This window comes from Biomphalaria glabrata, chromosome 6, assembly GCF_947242115.1.
Source record: "Biomphalaria glabrata chromosome 6, xgBioGlab47.1, whole genome shotgun sequence".
Taxonomy (NCBI): Eukaryota; Metazoa; Mollusca; class Gastropoda; family Planorbidae; genus Biomphalaria; species Biomphalaria glabrata.
Genome location: NC_074716.1, coordinates 6386320 through 6409822, shown reverse-complemented (window position 1 = coordinate 6409822; position 23503 = coordinate 6386320). Strand labels below are relative to the sequence as shown.

The 23503-nt window shown below is 35.1% G+C and overlaps 1 protein-coding gene across 2 annotated transcripts in view; it reads left to right on the top strand.

Moving 5' to 3' along the window:
• Window positions 1-8678: 8678 nt before the first annotated feature.
• LOC106060507 (uncharacterized) overlaps window positions 8679-23503 on the top strand; it is a 35320-nt gene continuing 20495 nt past the window's right edge. The window contains exons 1-7 of one of the 2 annotated variants that reach the window (XM_056031913.1): window positions 8679-8816; window positions 11814-11985; window positions 12893-13028; window positions 13706-13905; window positions 14917-15043; window positions 17903-18063; window positions 18474-18599. In XM_056031913.1, the coding sequence (XP_055887888.1) occupies window positions 8769-8816; window positions 11814-11985; window positions 12893-13028; window positions 13706-13905; window positions 14917-15043; window positions 17903-18063; window positions 18474-18599 (970 nt within the window). In that variant the 5' untranslated portion in view covers window positions 8679-8768. The remainder of the gene's footprint in view (window positions 8817-11813; window positions 11986-12892; window positions 13029-13705; window positions 13906-14916; window positions 15044-17902; window positions 18064-18473; window positions 18600-23503) is intronic. The other variant, XM_056031912.1, reaches the window with a different exon arrangement.

Below are 23503 nucleotides of genomic sequence, written 5' to 3'. Positions count from 1 at the left end.
ATAACATCTTTTGTAATTGTATTGGAATACAAAAAGATGATCTGGTTTCGCGTTTAATGAAAATAAAATCCCACAGATAATTAACAGTTAAAGAACATGAATACAGAGTCCTATAATTCTTCTTATTCTATATAATGCAGACATTACTTCAAAAAAAGAAGATGATTACGTCCTACGCGTCATGCATTTAGTCATGCATATTAACCAATGACCTAAATTCTGCTAAGTCACTGGTTTTCCTGGCTAGCTCAGGCAACCCTTTCCATGCTCTAAAAGCACTAGGGAAGAATTTGTACAAATTGAAAAATATGTATTGTAAATAAAGAAAAAATTATATTCAAAGGGGCGAAATTCGTAAGTGAATGTAAAACAAGAATATCATGAGTTAATGCTCTTAGAAAATGCAACTATAAATTCTGATAGATCAGGGATGGGCAAATTACGACCCGCGGGCCACATGCGGCCCGTGAAGTGTTTTATGCGGCCCGCAAACACCTACAGAAATCAGGAGTGCTCACAGATATTACTTTTAAAAAATGCAAATATATCAAAAATAAATTATTATAAGAATCTATTGAAACTTCTAATTCTTCCACTTATGATGAAGAGGCTAAAGAAACAGTGTCTATATATGCGATTCTTAAAGGTTTTAAGTAAACGAAGATTTTTCTTTTTAGCAATATTTCTAAACATTCAGTCCAAGTAACACAGTCAGGCCAGTAGTTATTCTATATTGGGTTGGCTTGAAGCAAGTGTAACGACTGAAAAAGACCGTGTTTTTACTGAGAAAAAAACAAGTTTTTTTTTTTTATTTATTTAAATAAAAATATCTCAACCATAAACTCTTTACTCTTTAAGTTTGCGTAAAGCTGCATTGAATATCAAACACGTTATACATCAGATTATCGCAGCGATCAAACTTATCAGAGCTAACAGGTTTAACCACAGGCAGTTTTGAAAAGTACTTGAAGATTTGTAAACAAAACATTTTGATATTCGGTAACACAATAGTGTCCGCTGGCTTAGTAAGGTATTGAGAAGAATATGAAATCTCAATGACGAAATTATGTTCCTTGAAGAACATTGATTTTGACTTTGTCACTAGTATTTCTAATGAAGAGTGGAAGACTTCATGTTTTTTATCAACGAGATTACAATTGGTTGTTTGCACTTGAAATGTATGTGGATAACAATTCTTTTCAAACAAAGTTATTCCAATTCTCTGGCAAGCAAGTGAAAACAGGTTTTGTCATTTGCCTTTGCTGAAAGATGAAACTATTTCTAGTGAAATGGTTGAAAAGTAAAAGACTTATTTGGATTTCTAGAAAGTGGACTTTGAAGGCAACTTTTAAGACGTCAGTTTTCAATACCATCAGCTCACCATGTAGTGCATTAAAGCATAAGCTGGTTTAGTTCCAGAGGACGTATCTTAGTCCTTACAGGGAGAGTTTTATGGGTGCCAAAAGCTGTATTTACACACTTGAAAAAAACTTAGCTGCTAAACGTTTCTACTATTTTGATGTAGATGCGTTTGTTAATAGGGTATGTATGTATTTTATTGAAAATTAAGTTTAAGACAAGGTCGATGCTGACTGAATGTAATTTGACAACAGTTACAAGGATTAGAATTAGTAAGCTATTTCCACAGTTCCGAAACATTACGAACAAGTGTATACAGTTAAATACTCCACATTATGTATATATATATATATATATATATATCATGGGCGTAGCCAGGGGGGGGGTTCTTGGGGTTCAAACCCCCCCCGAAATGAAATCCCCCCCCCCTTAGATCGGAATTTAGTGACTGATTTTTTTGCTTTGATTTTGTTTATTTTAGGTGAGATTTCATTTCATTTCGGGGGGGGGGGGGGTTTGAACCCCAAGAACCCCCCCCCCCTGGCTACGCCCATGATATTTATATTTATATTGAATAGGTGACCAAATGTTAGTGCAGTGTTAAAGGTCTGTGTCTGTTGTCAAGTTGAATAGAAATGTCACCATACAAACAGAGCGGTAAAGAAGTGAAGCCATACAGTTGAGCAGTAAGAAACTAAATAAGGGATTGGAAGATAGAAGACATGCCAGGAAGTGTCTTCTGCAATCTGGACAGGAAGGTTATCTTGGCTTAGTCAACTAGGATGATGATACAACATAAAAGGAAAAATACGTTCCATACACAACAGGCGACTAGACTATAGATTAAGACAAGGTAAGCGAAGGAATGAAAAAATTAAATTGATTAAAATACAAATAAATGTTAATACTGCAAAGAAAACTCAAAATGTAATCGCAAAACACGACGTAATCTATAGGTCTACCAATGACCAAAGTTATGTTTCAATCCATTGAGTATTACTAAAGTACTTTAAAAAAAAATTCCTTTATCAGAATTACTTTCACCTATCCGCGCCGAGTTATCCCTTAGTCTGTTGCACCACACAAGATCTGTTGATCATCTTTCTCCATTCCTCTCTATCTTTTGCTTGTGATTGAATTTCTTTCAATGGCAGGCCTGTCCACTCTTTTATGTTGTCTTCCAGTCGCTTTCTCTGTCTGCTGCTTCTTCTTTTTCCCTGCTACTGTTACGGAAGGTCTTTGCAAGCCCTGAGGACCTTGTGATATGGCAATAGAGTTTTAGCGTGCATTTTTGACAGTAGTTAGCAGATCATCATGGGGTCCAATCGCTGAACTAATCCTGTTTCTAATTTCTTCGTTTATGTCTTTGTATGTGATACTCTGGAACTTTCTGTAGCATCTCACTTCTCAAAATTGGACGACTTTAAATGATGTGATGTGTTTTACACAAAATCCCAAGCTTTCTACAAATTACAGTAAGCCCTTCATTAAAAAAGTATTTTTCTTTTAGGTAATCAATTATAATTTTAATACTAAACCATCACTTGCCCTAGCACAACCAAAGGGCTTTTGAGTTTAAAACCCCCTACCAGGGGGGTTCGAGTTTAAAAACCCCTACCAGGGGGGTTCGAGTTTAAAAACCCCTACCAGGGGGGTTCGAGTTTAAAAACCCCTACCAGGGGGGTTCGAGTTTAAAACCCCTACCAGAGCGGTTCGAGTTTAAAAACCCCTTCTAGGGGTTTTGAGTTTAAAAACCCCTACTAGGGGTTTTGAGTTTAAAACCCCCTACCAGGGGTTTTGAGTTTAAAACCCCCTACCTAGGGTTTTTGCAGTTAACTCCCCCTCTTCTATAAAACAAAACAAAAAAAATGCAAACGAAAATCCCCTAATTCCAAGAGCACAGTTAAGGAAGATTTTGATTTTAAAACCCCGTCTAAAATTTACGATAAACCCCCTCTTTAATATAAAAAAAAGCTAATTACGCACTCAAAATGTTATGAGCGTAGCTAAATGGGTTTTGACTCAGTTTTGAGTTCAAACCCCACTTCAGGTAAAAAATACCTCTTTAATAATTAAAAAAAAGCAAATTATACATTAAAAATGTTATGAGTGTAGTCTATGGGGTTTTGAGTTTAAACTCCCCTCCAGTGGAGTTTGAAGCTAAAAAGTACCTCTTCAATATAAATAAAAGAAAATTACTCACTCTAAAATCTATGAGCGTAGTCAAAGGGGTTTTGAGTTTAAACCCCCCGCCATCTTCAGTGTAAGAAAAAAAGCAAATTACGCACTCAAAATGCTATGAGCTTTGCCGAAAGGGGTTTTGAGTTTAAACCCCCATTCAGAGGGTTTTGGTGCTAAAAATACATCTTCAATATAAAAAAAAGCATATTACACACTATAATTATTTGAGCGTAGCCAAGCCAATCGGGGGTTTTGAGTTTCTTCTACAGATGGCTTTTTTTTTTAAAGTTTAAAACCCCTCCAGATGGTTTTAAGTCTAAGATTCTCCTACAGAGCATTTTGAGGTGGAAAACCCCCAACAGAAGATTTTGACGATAAAACTTTTCTTTTCGATATAAAATCTAAAGCAAACTACAGTCACTTAATTCCAAGAGCGTATTCAAGAGAGGTTACACATTTTTACCAGTGGCAGGGCTCCATTAATAAACTGCAGTGAATAGTCATCTGCCGAAATTGAAAAACACTAAATGTGGCTCAACAAAGATGGCTAAGACAGATTTTAGGAGTCAGTTATAGAGATCGGATCTAAATCAAGGAAATCCTATGCCGAACTGGGAGTCGACCCCTTAGTAAGATTGTGAGAGAACGACGCATGAGGTTTGCGGGATATGTTCTCCGACAAAATGAATTACGCATAAGAAAAGTTGCAATGATATCCTAGTACAACTTGACGCCACTCATTCATGGAGGTCCTCATGGTAGGTGGGAAGAGGCTTCAGACATTACCAGTGACAGATTTTTATGGAAACTGCTTGACGTCAAATGCTCCGAACGGCGTGGAGGGTCTAAGTCAGTAAGAATAGCACATTAGGTTTTTGAAATAAAACTTTTTAATAGTATTAAAATGGACTGTAGATACCTCAGAATATGCATTTTGTTGGCTTTCAATACCAGAAATAGTGCTTGGCGGCGGGGCTTCGCCCCGCGCTGGGGAGCTCCTGGCGCTCCCCCAGACCCCCTTGCTAGTAATGGCGGGGAATCCACAATTTTATGGAAACAGCTTGATGGCAAATGCGCCGAACGACGAGGGAGGGTCTAAGTCAGTAAGAATAGCACATTAGGTTTTTGATATAGAACTTTTTAATAGCAGGAAAATGCACTGTAGATACCTCAGAATATGCATTTTGTTGGTTTTCAATATCAGAAATAGTGATTGGCGGCGGGGCTTCGCCCCGCGCTGGGGGAGCTCCTAGCGCTCCCCCAGACCCCTTTGCTACTAATGTCGGGGAATCTACAATTTTTTCACTAACTCATGGAAGAACCTATTCTAGGGCACAATAAACGTCTTCGGAAAGAATGAAGGGTCAGAATGTAATACATATAATTTTTTTTTCGCGGTGGGGGGGGGGGGAGAAAAAAATTCACCCCCCCCCCCAAAACCCCCCCCCGAAAAAAAATCCTGGCTACGCCCATGATATATATATATATATATATATATATATATATATGCGGCGAAATTTTTTTTGGCGGCTCTTGATTGAAAAAAGTTTGCCCACCCCTGTGATAGATACAACAAGACGGACGTGGATATAATTTGAACTTTATCAGACACAATTGTCTGCCCCTAGTTCAAATCGATCCTTGCGATCTATAGGGTAGATGATGTTTAAGATCATTTGTTTCTAAGGGTCTTAACTCGTAAGTGAATGTAAAACAAGAATATCATGAGTTAATGCTCTTGGTAAATGATATATATGACAAGACGGACGGACGTAGATATAATTTGAACTTTATCAAACAGAAAAGTTTACTCCTAGTTTAAAGCGATCCTTGCGATCTATAGGATAGATGATGTTTAAGATCATGTGTTTCTCTGGCCAGCACAACAACCAACCGACATTACTTCCCCCAACTAAAGTCATGTAGCCATTACTGTTGTCGGTCGTTGACCAAAACTGCTATTAGAAAACTAAACCAATGCAGACGTACTCTATCGTAAAGAAGTAAAACTTGAAATAACTAGAATAACAATACTATAAATAACTTTTATTACAAGATAAATTCAACTAACATTAAAATGTAATGAATATTGTAGACTTTGATAATAACATAAAATTGTATTTTGAAAAAAAAAAATGTAACTCACTACAAAATCACGCTTTTGCAATCTGGCGAACCCTGGACAGCTGACAACAGTACATCTTATCTTGCATCATTCACACAACATAGCCACTAACCAATCGCTAAATTATTCTCATCATCGCCATAGAAACACACAAAAACACATGCAAATACACTCCATAACAAACAGAGTTGGATGGATTCAGGGGCGCCCTAAACATCCCAGTCTTCACCGAGATTCGAACCCAGTACCCCCAGGTTCGGAAGCCTCCTAGGGCCTTCAAATGGTGAGGGCAACGCACAGAAATAATTGTTTCGAGAAAATAGTTGCAAAACTTGGATCAAATCTTCACTAAATGGCTCTATGTCTACCAGTTTCTACTATGACTCATGTTTTATTTGTGGATGTTTAGATATTCTTGTTAATTATGTCAGAAGACCCTGTTACTAGCTATTGTGAACATTTCAAAACATTATTTCAAGTCTGATGCATCAAAAAGCAATACGATTGTAAAGAGGAGCTTTATTAAACTTTCGTCTCTCGTCAAACGCTCAACATTAACTTTTGATACTCAGGCAGTAGTTATGCGGTTCTTCTCCTTTAATGAGTTTTTGTTGTTGTTGTTGTTGTTGTTGTTTTTAATATTTAAAAAAGATTGTTTGTTGTTTATACTATCATGGTATTGTCGCTAAGCGATAAAACATTAACTAAAAATAAAAGAAATAAACAAAGGTGCGATCAGTTCTTGGATTGAGCTGGGAAATCGGCTGATGGCAGGAAAGACGATGAACAAGGAAACACAAACTTGTGCAAAAAGGGACGTCACTTCTGGAACAATGTTTGACAACGAATCATTTCACTTATGCAGTTTTGTTTTTGCTGAACGAAATTTAGCAATACCTGGCTCTATTGATTGATTGTTTGAATGAAATAAAGGAAATCGCCTAGTTTTTCTTTTCATGTTATTAATTTTTCTATTTCATATGCAGCCTCAAATTCACTTTGCCTTATATTTATGGTATACATAACTGTAGGTCCGCTCTTTTGGCTGTGCTGTTCAATTTGCAAATATCTACAGTAGAGCAGAAAATACAGGGTGGTTGGTCTATTATTTTAGGGAACCAGCTTTGGATCTGTTCTGGACTCAGTTCTAGTCTCGAGCTGCCTAGTTTTTCTTTTCATGTTATAAATTTTTCTATTTCATATGCAGCCTCAAATTCACTTTGCCTAGGGCCTACTAATACCTAAAGCAGGCCCTAAAGTGGGGGTGAGAAAGTAAGTAAAGGGTCAGACTTCTTAAACGGCCTTAAACTACGGGCTTCTTAGTTTCTAATCTATGTAGAGCATGTCATAAAATTAGATTGTCTAGCACGTTTCTGTGACAGTTTTACAGTACCACAAAAATCTGATAGCACTGAGGTGTGGTGGTTGTTATTACCCTAAGGAATTTTAACTCTTTATGTCTGCAAATGAAAAATCGTTTACAAAAAAAAAATCGCCTTTTTTTTCCTATTTAAACTTAGTGGGATCTGATTACTGGATGGAGGAGTATATCGCTTAACAAGTCCGGCCTTAGGCAAAGGGAAACCAGGCAACTGCCTAGGGTGGAGGCTTCTTAATGAACTAATTTTTTTTTTGTAAAAACATTAAACACCAGACATAGCTGTGCGCCTTTATGTTTATTGATCACATTCCTTAGTTCTTTAGTCTCTTCTATGACTCCCACATATTTTTGTTTTTACGAATGTTAATTTCTACTTGTTCAACTATCTGTATTAGAAAGCACTAGCTTCTACCTTTTGTTGAAAAGTTTGAAATGTTATTTCCAGTCTGTTGCATCAAAACGCAAACGATATGCAATGGAGAAGGAGGCGTTTCTTACAACAGAAAGATTTGTTACATTACAGCAGTCGCAGTCATATTAGGCAGCATCAACTTCGCAGTCACATAAGGCAGCATCAACTTCGCCGTCACATAAGGCAGCATCAACTTCGCCGTCACATTAGGCAGCATCAACTTCACCGTCACATTAGGCAGCATCAACTTCATCGTCACATTAGGCAGCATCAACTTCATCGTCACATTAGGCAGCATCAACTTCACCGTCACATTAGGCAGCATCAACTTCGTAGAGACATTTGGCAGCATCAACTTCGCCGTCACATTAGGCAGCATCAACTTCACCGTCACATTAGGCAGCATCAACTTCGTAGAGACATTTGGCAGCATCAACTTCGCCGTCACATTAGGCAGCATCAAATCGGATACTAAGTATGAAAATTTTACTTGTAATATTTCATTCGTTCCTCAAAAGTTACTTCACTGGTGTCTCCAAAATACTACGCATAGGGCCTCCAAATTCACTTCACCAAGGACCTTTAAATTCACTTTGCGCAGGGCCTCCTGGTTTCTAAGGCAGGTCATGATACTAGAGTTCTTAATAACGATTGGAGATCCACTAGAAATCTATAGAGTACACGTACACTTTTTGGAGTGTGTAGGGTAATAATTGTTGCCACGAACTCATTTCAATCTGAATAAAAATTGAAGCAAGAAACGAATCAACTGCATGTTTGATGTCTGCCAAATAGATTTTTCCATTTAGGAAAATGAGTTATTAAATTGAATACACTTTCTTTGTGATTTTGATTTCATCTCGAGATCTGGAAAAACTATTAAAAATGTAATTTTCATCTTTTATGGTTTGTAAAGTCTCATCTAGCCATGCATATTAATAAACGACCTAAAACTCTGCTAAGTTTTTGTTTTTCCTGACTGAATTAGGCAACCCATTCCAACTTCTTATGACATTAAAAAAAGAAAATGTACGTGTAAGAATTAATATTGCATTAAAAACTGCCATCAAAATATGATAATCTTTTCTCCAGACAAGGTAAAGAGCTCTAGATTTTTTTCCCCTCCTAACAGCAAACTCTCTGAAAAAAAAAAAAGAGACCATAAATAGTCTATGTAAATATTTACTACACTCTTGTAATGGCTAGAATAAAATCAGTACTTGGCACAATGCAGAATGTTTCGTGTCAGAGTGTCTTTGTGATTTTATTTGTTTCAGTATGATATTGTGTTACAGCTATCTGTTAGCACTATGTCCTCGTTTCAGTTTTTATTGTTCTTTTCATTCTTTCAATTAATGGTAAGTATATTGCATCAGTAATAACAGTCTTAGACTTATCTTTCACATTTTGTAAAGGCTATATTTCACAATATACAAATTTCATCAATGACACTGTGTATTACTAATTAAATGATTACATGAGCGAAATGGTCTTGTTCAAGGATACTGGGCGGTTCGTCTTCTTGCTGGCCACATGACACCCTCGTTAACATTGGCCACGGAAGACATTTACATCATTAGCCCTAGAGATCGCAAGGTCTGAAAGGGGAACTTTCCTTCACAGTACATTTTGCATTATGTAATATCGAGTTATTTCATATATTTTGAAAATGTAGAAGTTATTGTTTTATTAATAATATGTTTAAGTAGGATAGTTTCCAAAAACTTCCCATTATATTTACTACTCAATCCCATACACAAAAAGGGGAAATAATCTCGACGGTTTATACTTATAGTGCACAATCTCACCACCCTTTTTGGCTACCATGAGACGTACAGTTTTCTAACAAACAAATAATAGAAAATACAAATGTCATCAATTCCTACTTTATATTCAAATAATATTGTAATATTGTGAACGAGGCATTCATATTTTATTGTCATTGAAATTGAAAAAATAGAGATTATAAAATAATCAGGACGTTGGGGCTGAGGGAAGAGGCGCTTAGATTCGAAGCCAGAGGTCTCTAGTTTCAATCTAGGTGAAGACTAGGATTTTGAATTTCGTGAGCTTTAGGACGTTCACATAACTCTAATGGGTACCTGACATCAGTTGCGGAATATAAAGGTGGTTGGTGTTTCTGCTGGCGAGATGACACCGTCTTTAACTAGAGACCTTAGAAATAGATGACCCTTACATCATCTGCCCCAAAGTGGTCTGAAAGCGATACATAGCTGCCTGGTCATGTGATATGACCTTGTGACATGTCATGTCGATGGTTTGTGGTTGGAACCCTACCTGTCGCCTCAATCCTCCGCATATCTGTGAGAAGCTTGGGCTAGGATGTGGTCATCTTTAATACTGAAGGAACATTTTAAACATGTAAAACAAATATAAAATGAAAAGTTTTTTCCCAAACCATGTGATAAATGTTCTCCCATCAACTAGATTCTGACATAGTCGCATTCGTGTTTTGTGGTCACGGCTACATCAGCCATTGCCAGTTTACTCTTGCCATTGCGAGACCAGATGTCTAGCCCAAGGTCGACTTCAATCACAAGGTTACGAAAGTCAATTCTACAATATGCTGCGAGAAAAGAACTGTCTAATGCGAAATGTTTGCTCATATTCAGGAGACAAGCAGGACTTTATTTATTGGGTGTGAGATTAAGCTTTAAATGAATATGTATATTTTGTATGTAAGCATGGAGGAATGAGGTTGTTGATAGTTTTTAGTTGCTTGTAGTACTGTTATTCTTTTTGAAAGAATATAATCAACACCAATAACAGTAAACTCAGGTGTACCTCAAGGAACAGCCTAAGGTCCACTACTATGTTTAATTTACAGAAATGGTTTACCAAAATTGCAATAGTTCAAGAACAAAAGTCAAATTATTCGCAGAAGAGTGCATAATATATAGAACAATAAAAACAACACAAGATACAGCCAGCCAGGAAAACCAGTGACTTGGCTGAATTGAAGTCATTAGTTAACATTTAACATGCATGACTAGATGCATGACGCAACATTTAACATGCATGACTAGATGCATGACGCGTAGGACGTAATCATCTTCCTTTTTTCAAATAACTTGTGTATTATATAAGATAAAATAAAGAGAAAGAGAAATAAAAAGAGAACATGGCTACCTGGTCGATGATGGCTGCATGGTAGTGCGATATGCGCGTTGGACTGCCATCCCACGTCTTCCTGCGGGAGGATTAGCCTAGGATGTAGATTATTCAACTCCAAAGGTACATCCGAAACACATAAAAGAAACAAACCAATTGTATCCAGAAATTCTTCAATAACTTAAGGCTGATTCCATGATAAATCGCATACATCAAAATACGGACTCTAGTCTACAGACATGTACTTTGTAATCCAATTTAGTTTAGGGGGGGGGGGGGGGGGTATCATCATCATCATCAACTCCATTTGACTTGGGGCTTGAGAAGGCTTGACAGGCTCAAATTTTCTCTTGCACAACACCTGAACAAAAGCCCTGTTGTAATGTGTAGTGAATACATGTCACCATACAGGTCGAGAATTTTTAGTTTCCCAGACCTGTCGGGAAGTGATCAGTAAGTCTAAGACTAAGACTGCTTTATTAATCCTTATAGAAATTTGTTGTGATTACAAGGACTCTTTTCTCATATATAGACAACACAACAGAAAAATACAGATAAATAGAACAGACACAACATAAAGAGTTCATTCAGCGACTACACACAGGAATCTTGGTCATTTTCATCTTTTTTCTAGGGCAGTAAAAAAAATGAGACATGGCTTCCTCTTCTTCCTTGCAGCGGAGGCACCGTCAATCAAAATTTGGCTATAGCCGTGAGAAATATGAGCCCTTAGGAGCCCACTGTACTGTGCTATAATAGTTTGCAAAGGCCTGGACAGCCTCTACCAGTAGGAAAAGCGGTCAGGGCGTCTCATATGCCCCTAGACTGCACGGGCTTTTTGGGAATTGAAACAGCACTCAAACCACTTTTCCATTCATTTTTTTTTAAACTATGGCCAGAGCAAGGATGAAAACTCACAGCCTGCTAAGTGGGTGGTGTTTGCCCTTTCTGGTGAGCAAAGAAGTCTTCAATGGTGTTGCCAGTCACACCTATGGGACTCGGTACCCACTGCATTTTTACAGGGGTGCAATGGCGTTGCTTTATGTTGGGTGAAGCCATGATGACAGTGCAGATATTGGGGGGCCATGGTTCAGGGTTTTGTGAAAGCATTTTGCTAATGTTTAATTAATAATGTTTTATTTTATTTTATAATATTTTATGTACCCGTAATAAGAAACCCCATAGACAATCATAGACAATGTGTTTTGTTTGTTTTCCAACAGATACATAAAGTTAATAGTAGTTATTGCAATACAACCAATGCGACATCTTTAACGCCGTATGGTCAACCTTGTTCAAGCTCTTTGAATTGCATAACATCTTACTGTTTAAGCAGCCTGTGCCTTTGTCCATCGGGTACTTACTTTGACCAGTGCAGTCTAACTTGTCAAGTCAGTAAGTTGAAGTAGCTGTCATCCATTTGTCACTTTAATGGAATTTAATTGAAGCCGTTTACATTTATTTCATTTAAAACAACATTAAATAAAGATATTAAGGTGGCTAGCTTTACACTTTGATCGCTAGATTGGTGGCGAAGGTATCGGAAGAGTCATTCTGTATGGAAAACTCTTGTCCAGAAAAAAAATTATCCACCATCTCCAACATGTGGATGTATTCAAAATGGTCCTCAAAGCAGTGGAAAACTGGGAATACATAGCCTCTAGACCACATTAAGAGCAGAGATCACCCCTTTTGAGAGGGAAGCAGCATCAGCCTCAGCTCTGGAAGTGACCAAAACGAATGCCATCTTAACCTGTGTTACAAGTGGACGGGAAATGTCTCTCCAGAATAGGGCCCCACAGTAACATGAAAAAGTGCTCTACGAGATGAACCCTAATCGTTTCGCAACTGTAGGGAGTCAATAATGGAATAAGATATGTGTCCTTATCTTTGTCTTTTTGGAGTATTTTTTTAGGCTGTTTTTTTGTGTTGTTATTTTTTTTTTTTTGTTTTTTTTATGTATTATCGCTACTTTACTTTTATGTCTTATTTTTATAGTCTCTTTATTCTTTTTTTTATTTTAATGATAATAATAATATAATAATATTTATAATTATAACACTAATACATTGTCTGTAATAATAGCTTACCCTGTAAACACACTCTCTTAGAAAACCCGAAGCGACCCACTTACAACATATGTCTTACAAAGATATAGACAGAATTCGCGTTTGTGTGAACATACTTGAATTTATAACGTGACCTTAAACTGTTGTTACAAATATCAACTGAGTTGATATAAGCTTTGTTTAAAAAAATTGCTAATTAGTGATTGAAGCCTTGACGTCAATTTTACTTACAGGATGCAATGCAACTTTTCAGTCATCGAGCATTAGAAGTGGAATCATTTCAGGAGTAGATTATCCATACAACTTTGAACCATATTCCTGTACTTGGACCATACAACCATATTGGAGCAGCCAATATGTCACTTTTACGTAATGTTTTTTTTTTAACTAATCTTTTATCAGCTTATATTGTCTGTCTGTCTGGTAAAAAGTTTGTTTTTCTCCCACTTCCCATTTTCAGAGCAAGTTAAAACTTTGAGCAATTATTTATGGAACCTGACACTACATGAATCAATTTAAAAAAATACAAATTAGTTAATTACAGTTGGTGATTAATTATTTTCTTTGATGTCGAAATAAATGGAATTAATGCTACTTCACGAAAGAAGTGGATGTATATATGGTTTTAATCCCCTTATTACGTTTTGACACTTTTTTTCTCAAACTCACCATTCATGGATTAACATTTTTCATAACTATTTATAGTTGAAGAATAATACGCAATTAAGTAATTAGTTAATCATTTAACACTCATTATTCTTTTACATAGCAGCAAAGGGAGCTAAACCCTGTATTTTTCAGATAAATGGCAGTAATTAGTGGTTCTTTCCCTAACATAAGCTTTGTTGTGTTTTTTTTTTTAGTTTTTTTTTTTATTGCTTGTTTTTTTTTTTAATTATTTTGTTTGTTTCGTATTAAAGTGTTAATTTTTTTTAATTCTATATTTATAGTCTCAAATTTAGCAAATAGTTCTTTGTAATAATATTTAGATTAGCATTTTCTATTGCTTTTAAAATATTTTTATTGTTTTAAATGCTTTGTTGTAGGCTTACAGACGTACATCTGCTAGGCTTTGGCTGTAGCTATGGAAGCATAGAAATATATTCTTCCTCTACCCGTCTTTACTCTATCTGTAGCTCGTCTCTGTCGGAAAGATTTTTCGTCACTTTCTCGACTACGCTACGAATTGTCGTAACACTGAGGTACAGCGGATATAGAGGTTTCCAAGGACGCTATTCCATCCATGGTAATACAATTAGAGCATTGCGAGATACACACACAAAAAATATAATCGAGTTTAGGGGATGCTCAACCTTCGCCACCCTGAGGGCAAATAGAATTTCCCACACACATATCGAGAGCCACATCACCACAGATTGGGATATAGCGATTACTATTATATTAGTCGAATGAAATTTAATGTAAAAAAAAATGGATCTATACATTTGGTTTCACTTCCTTGCAAGTATTGATGTTTAATGCCTCTAATTCAATAAAATGTACGGAGCTGACATAAATACCACATAGCCGAAGGTCTATTCTTTGCCACTTGCAGTTTAAAAACAGGTTTTGAATTACTACATAACCCTATAGCACTTTTCTCTCCCTTTCCTTTATTCGACCTGCCCCCCCCCCCCACCCCACCCTGCCGGTCAAAACATTTGAATTTTAGTATCCGTTATATTTTTTGCCAGTTAATTCGATTACAATTATCACTTCTCCCCCCCCCCCCCCCCCCATCCCAACCTGCCAATTCTACGCATTAGAAAATAGTCTCAAATTTAAGTCATTGGTTAATATGCATGACTAAATGCATGACGCGTAGGACGTAATCATCTTCTTTTTTGAAGTAACGTCTGTATTATATAAGATAAGATAAGAAGATAAGATAGTCCTACATAAAATATCCTTAGACTTGCCAGATTTTTATCGAAGTATTTGAAAGGCTCTCTGATGCTTTCAAATATGTGTTGTTGTTTTTTTTTAATTTACATTCGAGGTTATAGTTTCAATTTTTTTTTTTTTTTTTGTAGATCGAATTACTAGCATTAAATTGTGAAGTAAAATTACTATTTAAAAAATGTATAAAAAGTATACGACTTTTCCATTACATAGTAAAAATTCAGGGTGGGCATTGCGTAAGAACTTTAGGATATAGTTCTATTTTAAGAAACTTATCAACTAAGTATTAATCATTGATCGCCGTTAAGAAAGTATTCACTAAATTATTTATAATGCTATAATGTTTCTTTCAAAGATAACGTGTCAAGTCGCAATGACAGATCTGGTATCATTGCTAATGTTGGCTATCCTTGGTTATATACTTCTGGCACTCTGACCACATGGAACATTATTGCCCAACCAGACCACATTGTAACATTGAAGTAAAAATCTTTTAATTACATTAATAGCAAGTTATATTTAGCACAATCTTTTTAGTAACCTATCTTTCCTTCTAATACACTTTTCCTTTAGTTTCTTAAATCGTAGGGGCACAACACATGATCTATCTATAGTCTTTCACTCCATCCTTTTCTGACTTTTGTCCTGACTATAACGTATTTTGATGTTAGGACCGTCCCTTATTCACATCGCTTTCACTGTCTACTTCTTCTTCTTTACTCTGGCACTGTTCAATCTGGAAGGTCTTCGCGAATCCTAAAAACTTCGTGATAATGCCTGTGTTGAATGGTGTAACGTTGCAGAGTGCGAATGTCGTGTAATGCTGGGTTCTTGCCTCCTGAAGTACTTTTGTGACAAGACAAATAGTATAAACTGACGTAAGTCCGTTTCAGCAGACAAATATAAAGTTTATTTTACTACAATAATAATAATACTGCACTCCTTGTTAGTGCTACAAGTCAAGAAATAATAAACAATCCTATCCGCATAACAGCGGTATCAAATATATATCCAATGCGTTGAAGTCTCTAGATTACAAATCATGTCCGCATCTCAGCGGGTAACAATAAGAACAATTACTACTAGGTACACTGCAACTCCAACTATAGATATCCATTGAAATACGAATAATACTTTAATATTCAATAAGCACATAAGAAATCAACTCTCAAATATTATTAATCCACAATCACCAGTCCATGGACTTTCATGCTATATACATATATAAACACCAGTCCAGGAAGCAACGTCCAACCTTCTTGGACCGGGAGCAAGACCTTACTGACTTGACTTGACTGAACTCTCAAGTCAACTTTATTCATTCTACTTCCTGTTTTCTACATCAGGAAGTCCACGTGTCTTTTAAACTCTTAACATGACATAAAATCATGCAATGTCAACTGAGACTGTGACAATGCCACACAATTTTAGTTTCTTTATTGATAGTGATCAGCAGTGGGCTGTAATTGCCATGTTGATTCATGTTTTGTAGGTGATACCTAGGATCTTTCTATAGCATCTCGATTCCATGGCGAGGAACCTCTTCTCTAATTCTACATCTAGAGTTCAAGATTCGCAATTATAAAAGAATGTCACAATTATGCCTTTGTCTTTCCATATTGTCTGTCCTCCAATACTAATGTCCATTTTATGCGCATCACCAAGTCAGCTAGATATTCCTCTGTCCATGTCAAAATAAGTATGCCGTTCGCTAATCGCAATTTGGTATTCTTGTTCTGTCAAAACTTACAATACTTTCGTAAGCTTCAAAATCATGCTGTTTATCCATTAATGGAAGAGAATTTGAAATTCAATGCAATAGGTGCCTGATCGTAAAGGTTCTGGATTTTTGCTTTCAAATAATATTTGACGTGTATTAAAAGGTCTGCCTACAAAAAACATTGTCTACTAGGCAGTGGTTCTCTCAACCCCTCTATATGGATCTGAGACATGGGTACTTGACAAAAAGCAACTAATACTTCTTAAAAGATTTCATCAAAGATGCTTGCGCTCCATCATGGACATTTGGTGGCAAGATTGCACTATAAACGGCTATGTTTTCACGAATTGCGTATGGAATGCATAAAGGGCTTTTTGTAGTCCTGCATAGACGCTGGGCAGTGTACTTATCTAGTATGGGGGAACGAACGTATGACAAAGTCTTTTTTTGGCGAGCTGAAAGGTGGTCGACGTAACAGAGGTGTCCCATGGAAATGCTTTCAAGACCAGCTTTCTTTTACTGACATAGACCACCTGGTTGGAGACTGCTCCTGACAGCTGGAGATCAGTTACAAAGGCCGCAGGTTACACATTTGCGACGAAAAGAAAATTCACAGCCGAGGGCAGACGTGGACGTCGAAAAGATAAGCTAAATTGACTACAGATGGACATTGATTATGTCTGCACTGCAAGTGGCAAAATATGTAGGTCAAAGCTGGGGTTGCGAGGCCACTTGAAATACTGCACTGCTCATTATTAATATTCAGATTCAATGACATGTTTTATTATTATTACTAAATTGCAGTCAAGTTGAAGAAATGATTTGATTTTAAGTACCATTAAACCATTAGATAGAAAGAACTGTTTATTTGCTTTTTGCATGTTCCTTCTCCCGGGACGGTGTGAAACGGGTTCAAGAGTATGACCTTTGAGATTGCAATCCAAAACTCATGCCACATGACTAGCCAGCCAACCTTGTTTATCGTATCTTATAAAATTCAGACGTTACTTCAAAAAAGAAGCTGATTACGTCCGACGCGTCATGCATCTAATCATGGATGTTGACCAATGACTTAAATTCTTTCAAGTCACTGGTTTTTCTGACTGGCTCAGGCAACCCATTCCATGCTCTAATAGCACTACGGAAGAAGGAGCATTAGTACAAGGCTTGACCTGTTGACATTCTCTCTCCATTCTTCACTGTCTTTCGCCATAACTAGAATTTCTTTCAATAACAGGTCTGTTAAATCTTTGATGTCGTCTCATCGCTTCTTCTTCTTCCTGGTACTGTTCCCTGAAGGCAGGTCTTGGGGGAGCCTTGGAGACCCCATGATGTGGCCATAGAGTTAAATTTACTTTTCTCAACTGCATCTTGATGTTTTATCTAAGAATGTTAGCCATTATGTAGGATTATAATCAGAGTAATATCAGCAAATCTACTGGCGTGGTTTAGGAAAAACTTTCCCTTAAATCGTTGTAGGCCTAATATTATTTTGCATTGTAAGGTTGTAGTATGTCTTTTATTTTTCTTACGATCCTAGGCTACACTACATTCATTATATTTATATGTATCGGATGTACGTTATGAGATGTCTAAAGTAGTATTTTAATTATTTTTTCAGTATAAGTTCAGTGGGTTATTCATATTTGTATATAAATGGTGGAAATGGAAATGTATTAGTAAGCTATCCAACAACTGTGGTTTCCACAAGAAACTCCCTTCTGGTTAACTCTTTGAATCAATACAACACAGGATTTTTTTATGCCACCTACATGACTCATGGTAAGATCTTCCTTATTCTCATATAAATTACACATGAATTCCTTTATTTTCTAAAATAGAAAAGCAGTCTAATTGCTTCTAAACAAATGTTTAATTTTGTAATCTTGTAATTTTTTTCCTTTATGTCATGAAAAATAGACTGTATCTTTTTTAATACGATGGTAATATGTTGCCAAATATTTATTTCCACAAAAGCTATATAACATTTTTTTCATGTTGATATATTCCTTTTCATTTCATATTGCGTAGACTTTAAAATCGCATTGGCTAAGACACATTATTATACAGAACTGTAATCTATCTTGTTACATAATTCATTTTTAGTTTTATGCTACTAAAAGCTGGATTTATAAAGACAAAGGCATATCCTTCAAATTTTGAACATACATTATGCTTTTCTTTCTTTCCAGGAAAATTTTATAATGAAGTCTGCGCCTCAACAAATCAATGTGATTTTGGGTTGGTCTGTTCTGGCAGTAGATGTGCATGCTCATCTAATGAATATTACGACCAGTCCTCCAAGACTTGTCTGTTAAGTATGTTTTTTTTAATACTTTTTTTTTTTCATATAAAACACGAAAAAAAAAATTCTTTTAAAGACAATGCCTCCTTTATACGAATTATAGAGCGATTATTTCGATCTTAAAAACAAATAATGCTATATGTAAAGAAAAAAGGGTTCATTTTTAGCGGCCCCCGAAAGGGGAAAAGACGCTATTAGTTTTGTGTGGAAGGCCCCTTAGTAGGGGATAGAACTATACACCATATATTTAACACATTTATGTAAACGGTTTTAGAATTTTGGTCAAAAATTATTATTTTTTAAATATTTGTATTGCTAAGTGTCACCGTGTTATTTTATATGTTATGAATGTGGCTGTGGTTATCAATGTAGGCGTGGTGGTGACATTGGGTTCTTGTTACAAATCACAGAATAATGAAATGACGCTGGGTGTAGCAGACACAATAAGTTTAATATAACACCACATAGTGAATACACCATACATACTCGACCCAGGAATGGTCAGTATTAATCCAACAGTAATATATGAATATCACAACTTAGTACTTATTCTATAACCAACTACTTTAAACATCTAACTCTACTGCTTATATATTAAGTGACTCAATACAAGTGCTTGCTACAAGATCTCTATATGGACTGACTGCCTTTAACTCCCTGGTTCACCTAAGGTCAAAAGTGTTCACCTTAGTGCAACATGGGTTGTGAATAAGATTCACAATATGGAATTAACATACACAATACAGAATTAGGGTTTCTACTCTATGGCACCAACTTTGAGGTGGTGACATTACCTATCACCCCCCTTTTGAAAAAAATTTTTGAAGAAATTTTTTTCAGCTTGACGACATAATTATCATAAGTAGGATCAATTGGAATTCTTGGGGTCTATGAAATGTACAATTGCAGAGTTCAAATAGAACTACAAACTTGCAATAAAATATATAATATGACAGTGTTACACAAAATATTTGCTGAATCAAAAAAAAAAAATTCATACAAGGGCAAAATTCTCTAATTCATCATATTCTTGTAAGGCAATTCAAATAATTCTCTGAGTCAAATACTTAACATCCCAAATAATTCTTTACATGTAGTTCTAATATATACATCAATATTCAAATGTGTTCAATATTTACAAGTCTTTTTCATAATAATATGTGCAAAGTGTGACAAAAATTTCAATGACAATCTCCTATGTCACAATGTGAAAAATTAATACAAGTTTTTATTCACAATATCTATTTATAAAAAAATCTTTGACACTATAGAAATGTTAGAAGTCTGGGTTTTTTTTAACACCAATAGTACAATATGTACAAATCATGTAGAAAATGTTACAAGTAAGTCTCAATATGTAAGTGATAAGTATAGAAAAATTCAAAATATATGTGTGTCAAAATTCAAGATCAAATTGATTAATGATCATTGTTACAAATTCAATGTATCTGTTTACTTCAATATGAGGTTTGACATTTCCATAAAAAATTGTTGTGCATTAATATTACACAAGTAAATATGTATAATTCAAGTATCAAAATATTTGCTCAAAAGTATGAACATCAAATCAAAATAATAAATATCCTTCATAGTGTTTGTTACATGCACCTTATGTTTCAATTAAGTATTTCTCTATATGCCAGTTCAAATAATTCGTAGGTAGTAATAACAAAAGTTTAATGTTACATTGTTTATCAAATAATTATTGAGTACAAAGTTCGAAAAACTCTTTTGTCAAAAAAGATTCAACTGAGAAAATGTGTCAGTTGTGATACAATCTTTGAGTTTACATTAATTTGTTCAAGCATATATATACAAGCATAACATCCTACTAGTTTAGTTGTATTCATTTTAATCTGTTGTGAAAAAATGTGTAAGTCCAATTTAAAAGAATAATATCAAGTGTCTCTTTCAGTACTTGAAATATCAAAAAGTTTGTACAACAATCTTCTTGTTTACATCAATACAAAAAATATAGTCCATAAGAATAGTTTGACAAAAATGTTTTCAAAAAATACAAGTGTATGTCAATATTTGATTACACTAATTGACATTAAATAAATAAGTTACATTATGAGTCAATCTCCTTTTTTCAATAGTATTGAAAAATGTGACTAAGTTATATAATTGTGATAAATGACATAGTAAAAAAAATTGCAATCTTGTTTACAATAGCTGTAGAAAAAATTTCAAAGTTGATCTCAATACAATGAGAAAAAATAATGTTTACATTGCATGGAAAAAAATTAAGCTAGGTACTGAATAAGTTTGGAAAAAAATTCAATGTTTGTTTACATTGTTGAGCACTAAAATGTTATTCTTGTTGACAAAAGAATGTGAAAAAATTGTTGGTTACAATGTAGTGATCAAATTCCAAAGTTTGTTTACAAATAGAATTTTTTTTTTTTAAAATGAAGTCTTAGTTCTAGTTCAATGTTTACAAAATAGTACTCAATGTTTACAAAATAATGCTCAATGTTTACAGAATAATGCTCAATGTTTACAGAATAATGCTCATAGTTGGTTGTAAAAATAATTGTGTTTACTTTAAGGTGTGAATCTTAAATCTTTGAAATTTACAATGGTGACTTTAATTCTTTGACCTTGAATAGTGTTTTCATACATCTCATGCAAAATCTTCTTGTATTCCTCAAAATCTTTGTTATCTAACCACATAAAATAGCCATATTTTGGATGCTCTTCAATACTACTATAGGTACAATTACTAGATACATTTTCAACACTAGATAAGATATCATCCAATGAACAATTACCAGGCAATTTGTATAGACATAGATTAGTTCTAATTTGTGGCTTTTCCCAAGGTTTGACCAAATTTGGATATGCTCCAATAATTATTGAACAGATAGTGTTTTCTAGAACAACAACCTTAAATTTCCCATTTATCCATGGTGATGTAATATCTACCATAGCAGTTTTACAGTGTATGATTTTACTATTGGGCATAGTAACAATAGCTATGTCATTTAGATAATTCTCTTGCTTCACTAAATATTTATCTACAAAGGTTGTGGTAGATTCTTCATCTATTATGCACTTAACATCACGTTCATTAACTGATGCACTATAGAGTTCTAGTTGTTTACTATTTTTAAATGTTAAGGCCATTTTCTCATTAGTAGTTCTGTATTGAGGTCTGAATTCATCTCTATGAGCATTTGTATAGGAGCATACTTCCTCTGTTTGTATCTCACTAGTTACTTTTAGTGTTGTGCTAGAATCTGTTTGACATTCTATATCTACTTTATTTGTATCTGCAATTGACTGATTATGTTTAGTTGCTTCATGTATACTGACATTGTTGTAATCATGTGAATTAGTAGTTGATGCTAACTCAATGTTTTCTTGATTCACACTATTAGCCCATTTTACTAAGGCTTCTTCTGATAGTTCAACTATATTCTCTATGTTTCCTATAATTAGTTCTTCAGCTGGGTTGTTCATTACTATGGCTTTGTATTGACCAGTGAACCATGGTGATTCAATGTAAACTAATGCTGTTTCACATACTTCCCATAGATCTTTATTCGCATAAGTCAGTGTGACCTTGTCTTCTAGTATATGTTCAGGTTTTACTAGTGATTTCTTTACAATGATTGAGGTGCAGCCGCTGTCACGTAATGCATATACCTTAATGCCATCCACATAGGCAGGATACACTTTTAATTAGGCTACCTTTGTCTGTATATATGCTACTGTTTCATATTCTATTGGTCTTTCAGTTGCTACAGCTGCCATGTTTTGTCTGGTATGATTGTTATTGTGGTAAGTATGTTGTCTATCTTGAAATTGATCTCTTCTAGACATTCTGTTGTTTTGCCATCTTCTGTTTGTTTGATGTGATCTACTGTTAGTTGGACTGTAGCTTTGCCATGTTCTTCTGTTATATTGTTGTTGATAGGATCTATTATAGTTAGGACTGAAGCTCTGGAAAGTTCTGTTATCTCTTCCATATTTATGGTTTCTATTTACATATTGCTGTTTTTCTGATGCCATTCTCTTTCTGCACTCTGCTTTGGTGTGACCCAATATGCCACAGAAAAAACATTGTATGCTCTTGGCATATTTAAATTTATTTGTAGTTCTTTGATGGTTTTCTGTCACTGTTGCAGCTACATTGTACAATTCCCTTTTGTCAATGGTGATGTTTGGGTGTGAGTCTTTGTATGTTGTTAAGTTTGATATTAATTCAGCTTCATTTTTTATTTTTCTCTCCTTCAGGAATGAGAATGCTGCATCTGTAACATTTATTAAGACATTCTCAATGAGAAAGAAATCTAAGATCTGTTTGGGGTCATCTAAGTTACAGTTTGCGAGTTGTAGCCACTTTGTCATGTTCTGGCGCATGTCATGCACTGTTCTTTTTAAATCTGTATTCTTTGCTAGTTTTATTTCCCTAAAAAGTTTTTGATAGTGCTCCTCCGTTTTGCCAAAATATTCAATAAGTCTTTGTTTTACTGTGTTGTAGTCTTTTCTTTGCTCCATAGTTAGTGTGTCGATGATGTTTAGTGGTTCACCTCTTAGGTTAGCTAGAAGTTGTTGAGCCATTTGTGCACTATTCATATTTGCTGTTTGACAGATGTATTCAAATTGAATAATGAAATTTTCTAATGTGTCTTCTTTTGGATCAAAGTTCCTAAATTTGCTATGATACTGATGATGAGATGAAGTTTTATTTGCTGAATTGTCTTTGTTTTCCTTCGCTAGCTTGGCCATTTTTTCTTCATGTTCTTTTAATTTTATTTCATGCTGGCGTTCTTTTTCTTTCTCTAAGTTTTCTTGTTCTTTCTCTCTCAGTCTTCTTTCATGTAGCCTTTCTTCCAGTTGCTTGTCTTTTTCTACTCTAATTCTATCTATTTCAATTTTAATGAATGCAGCTCTATCATCTTCTTTTAA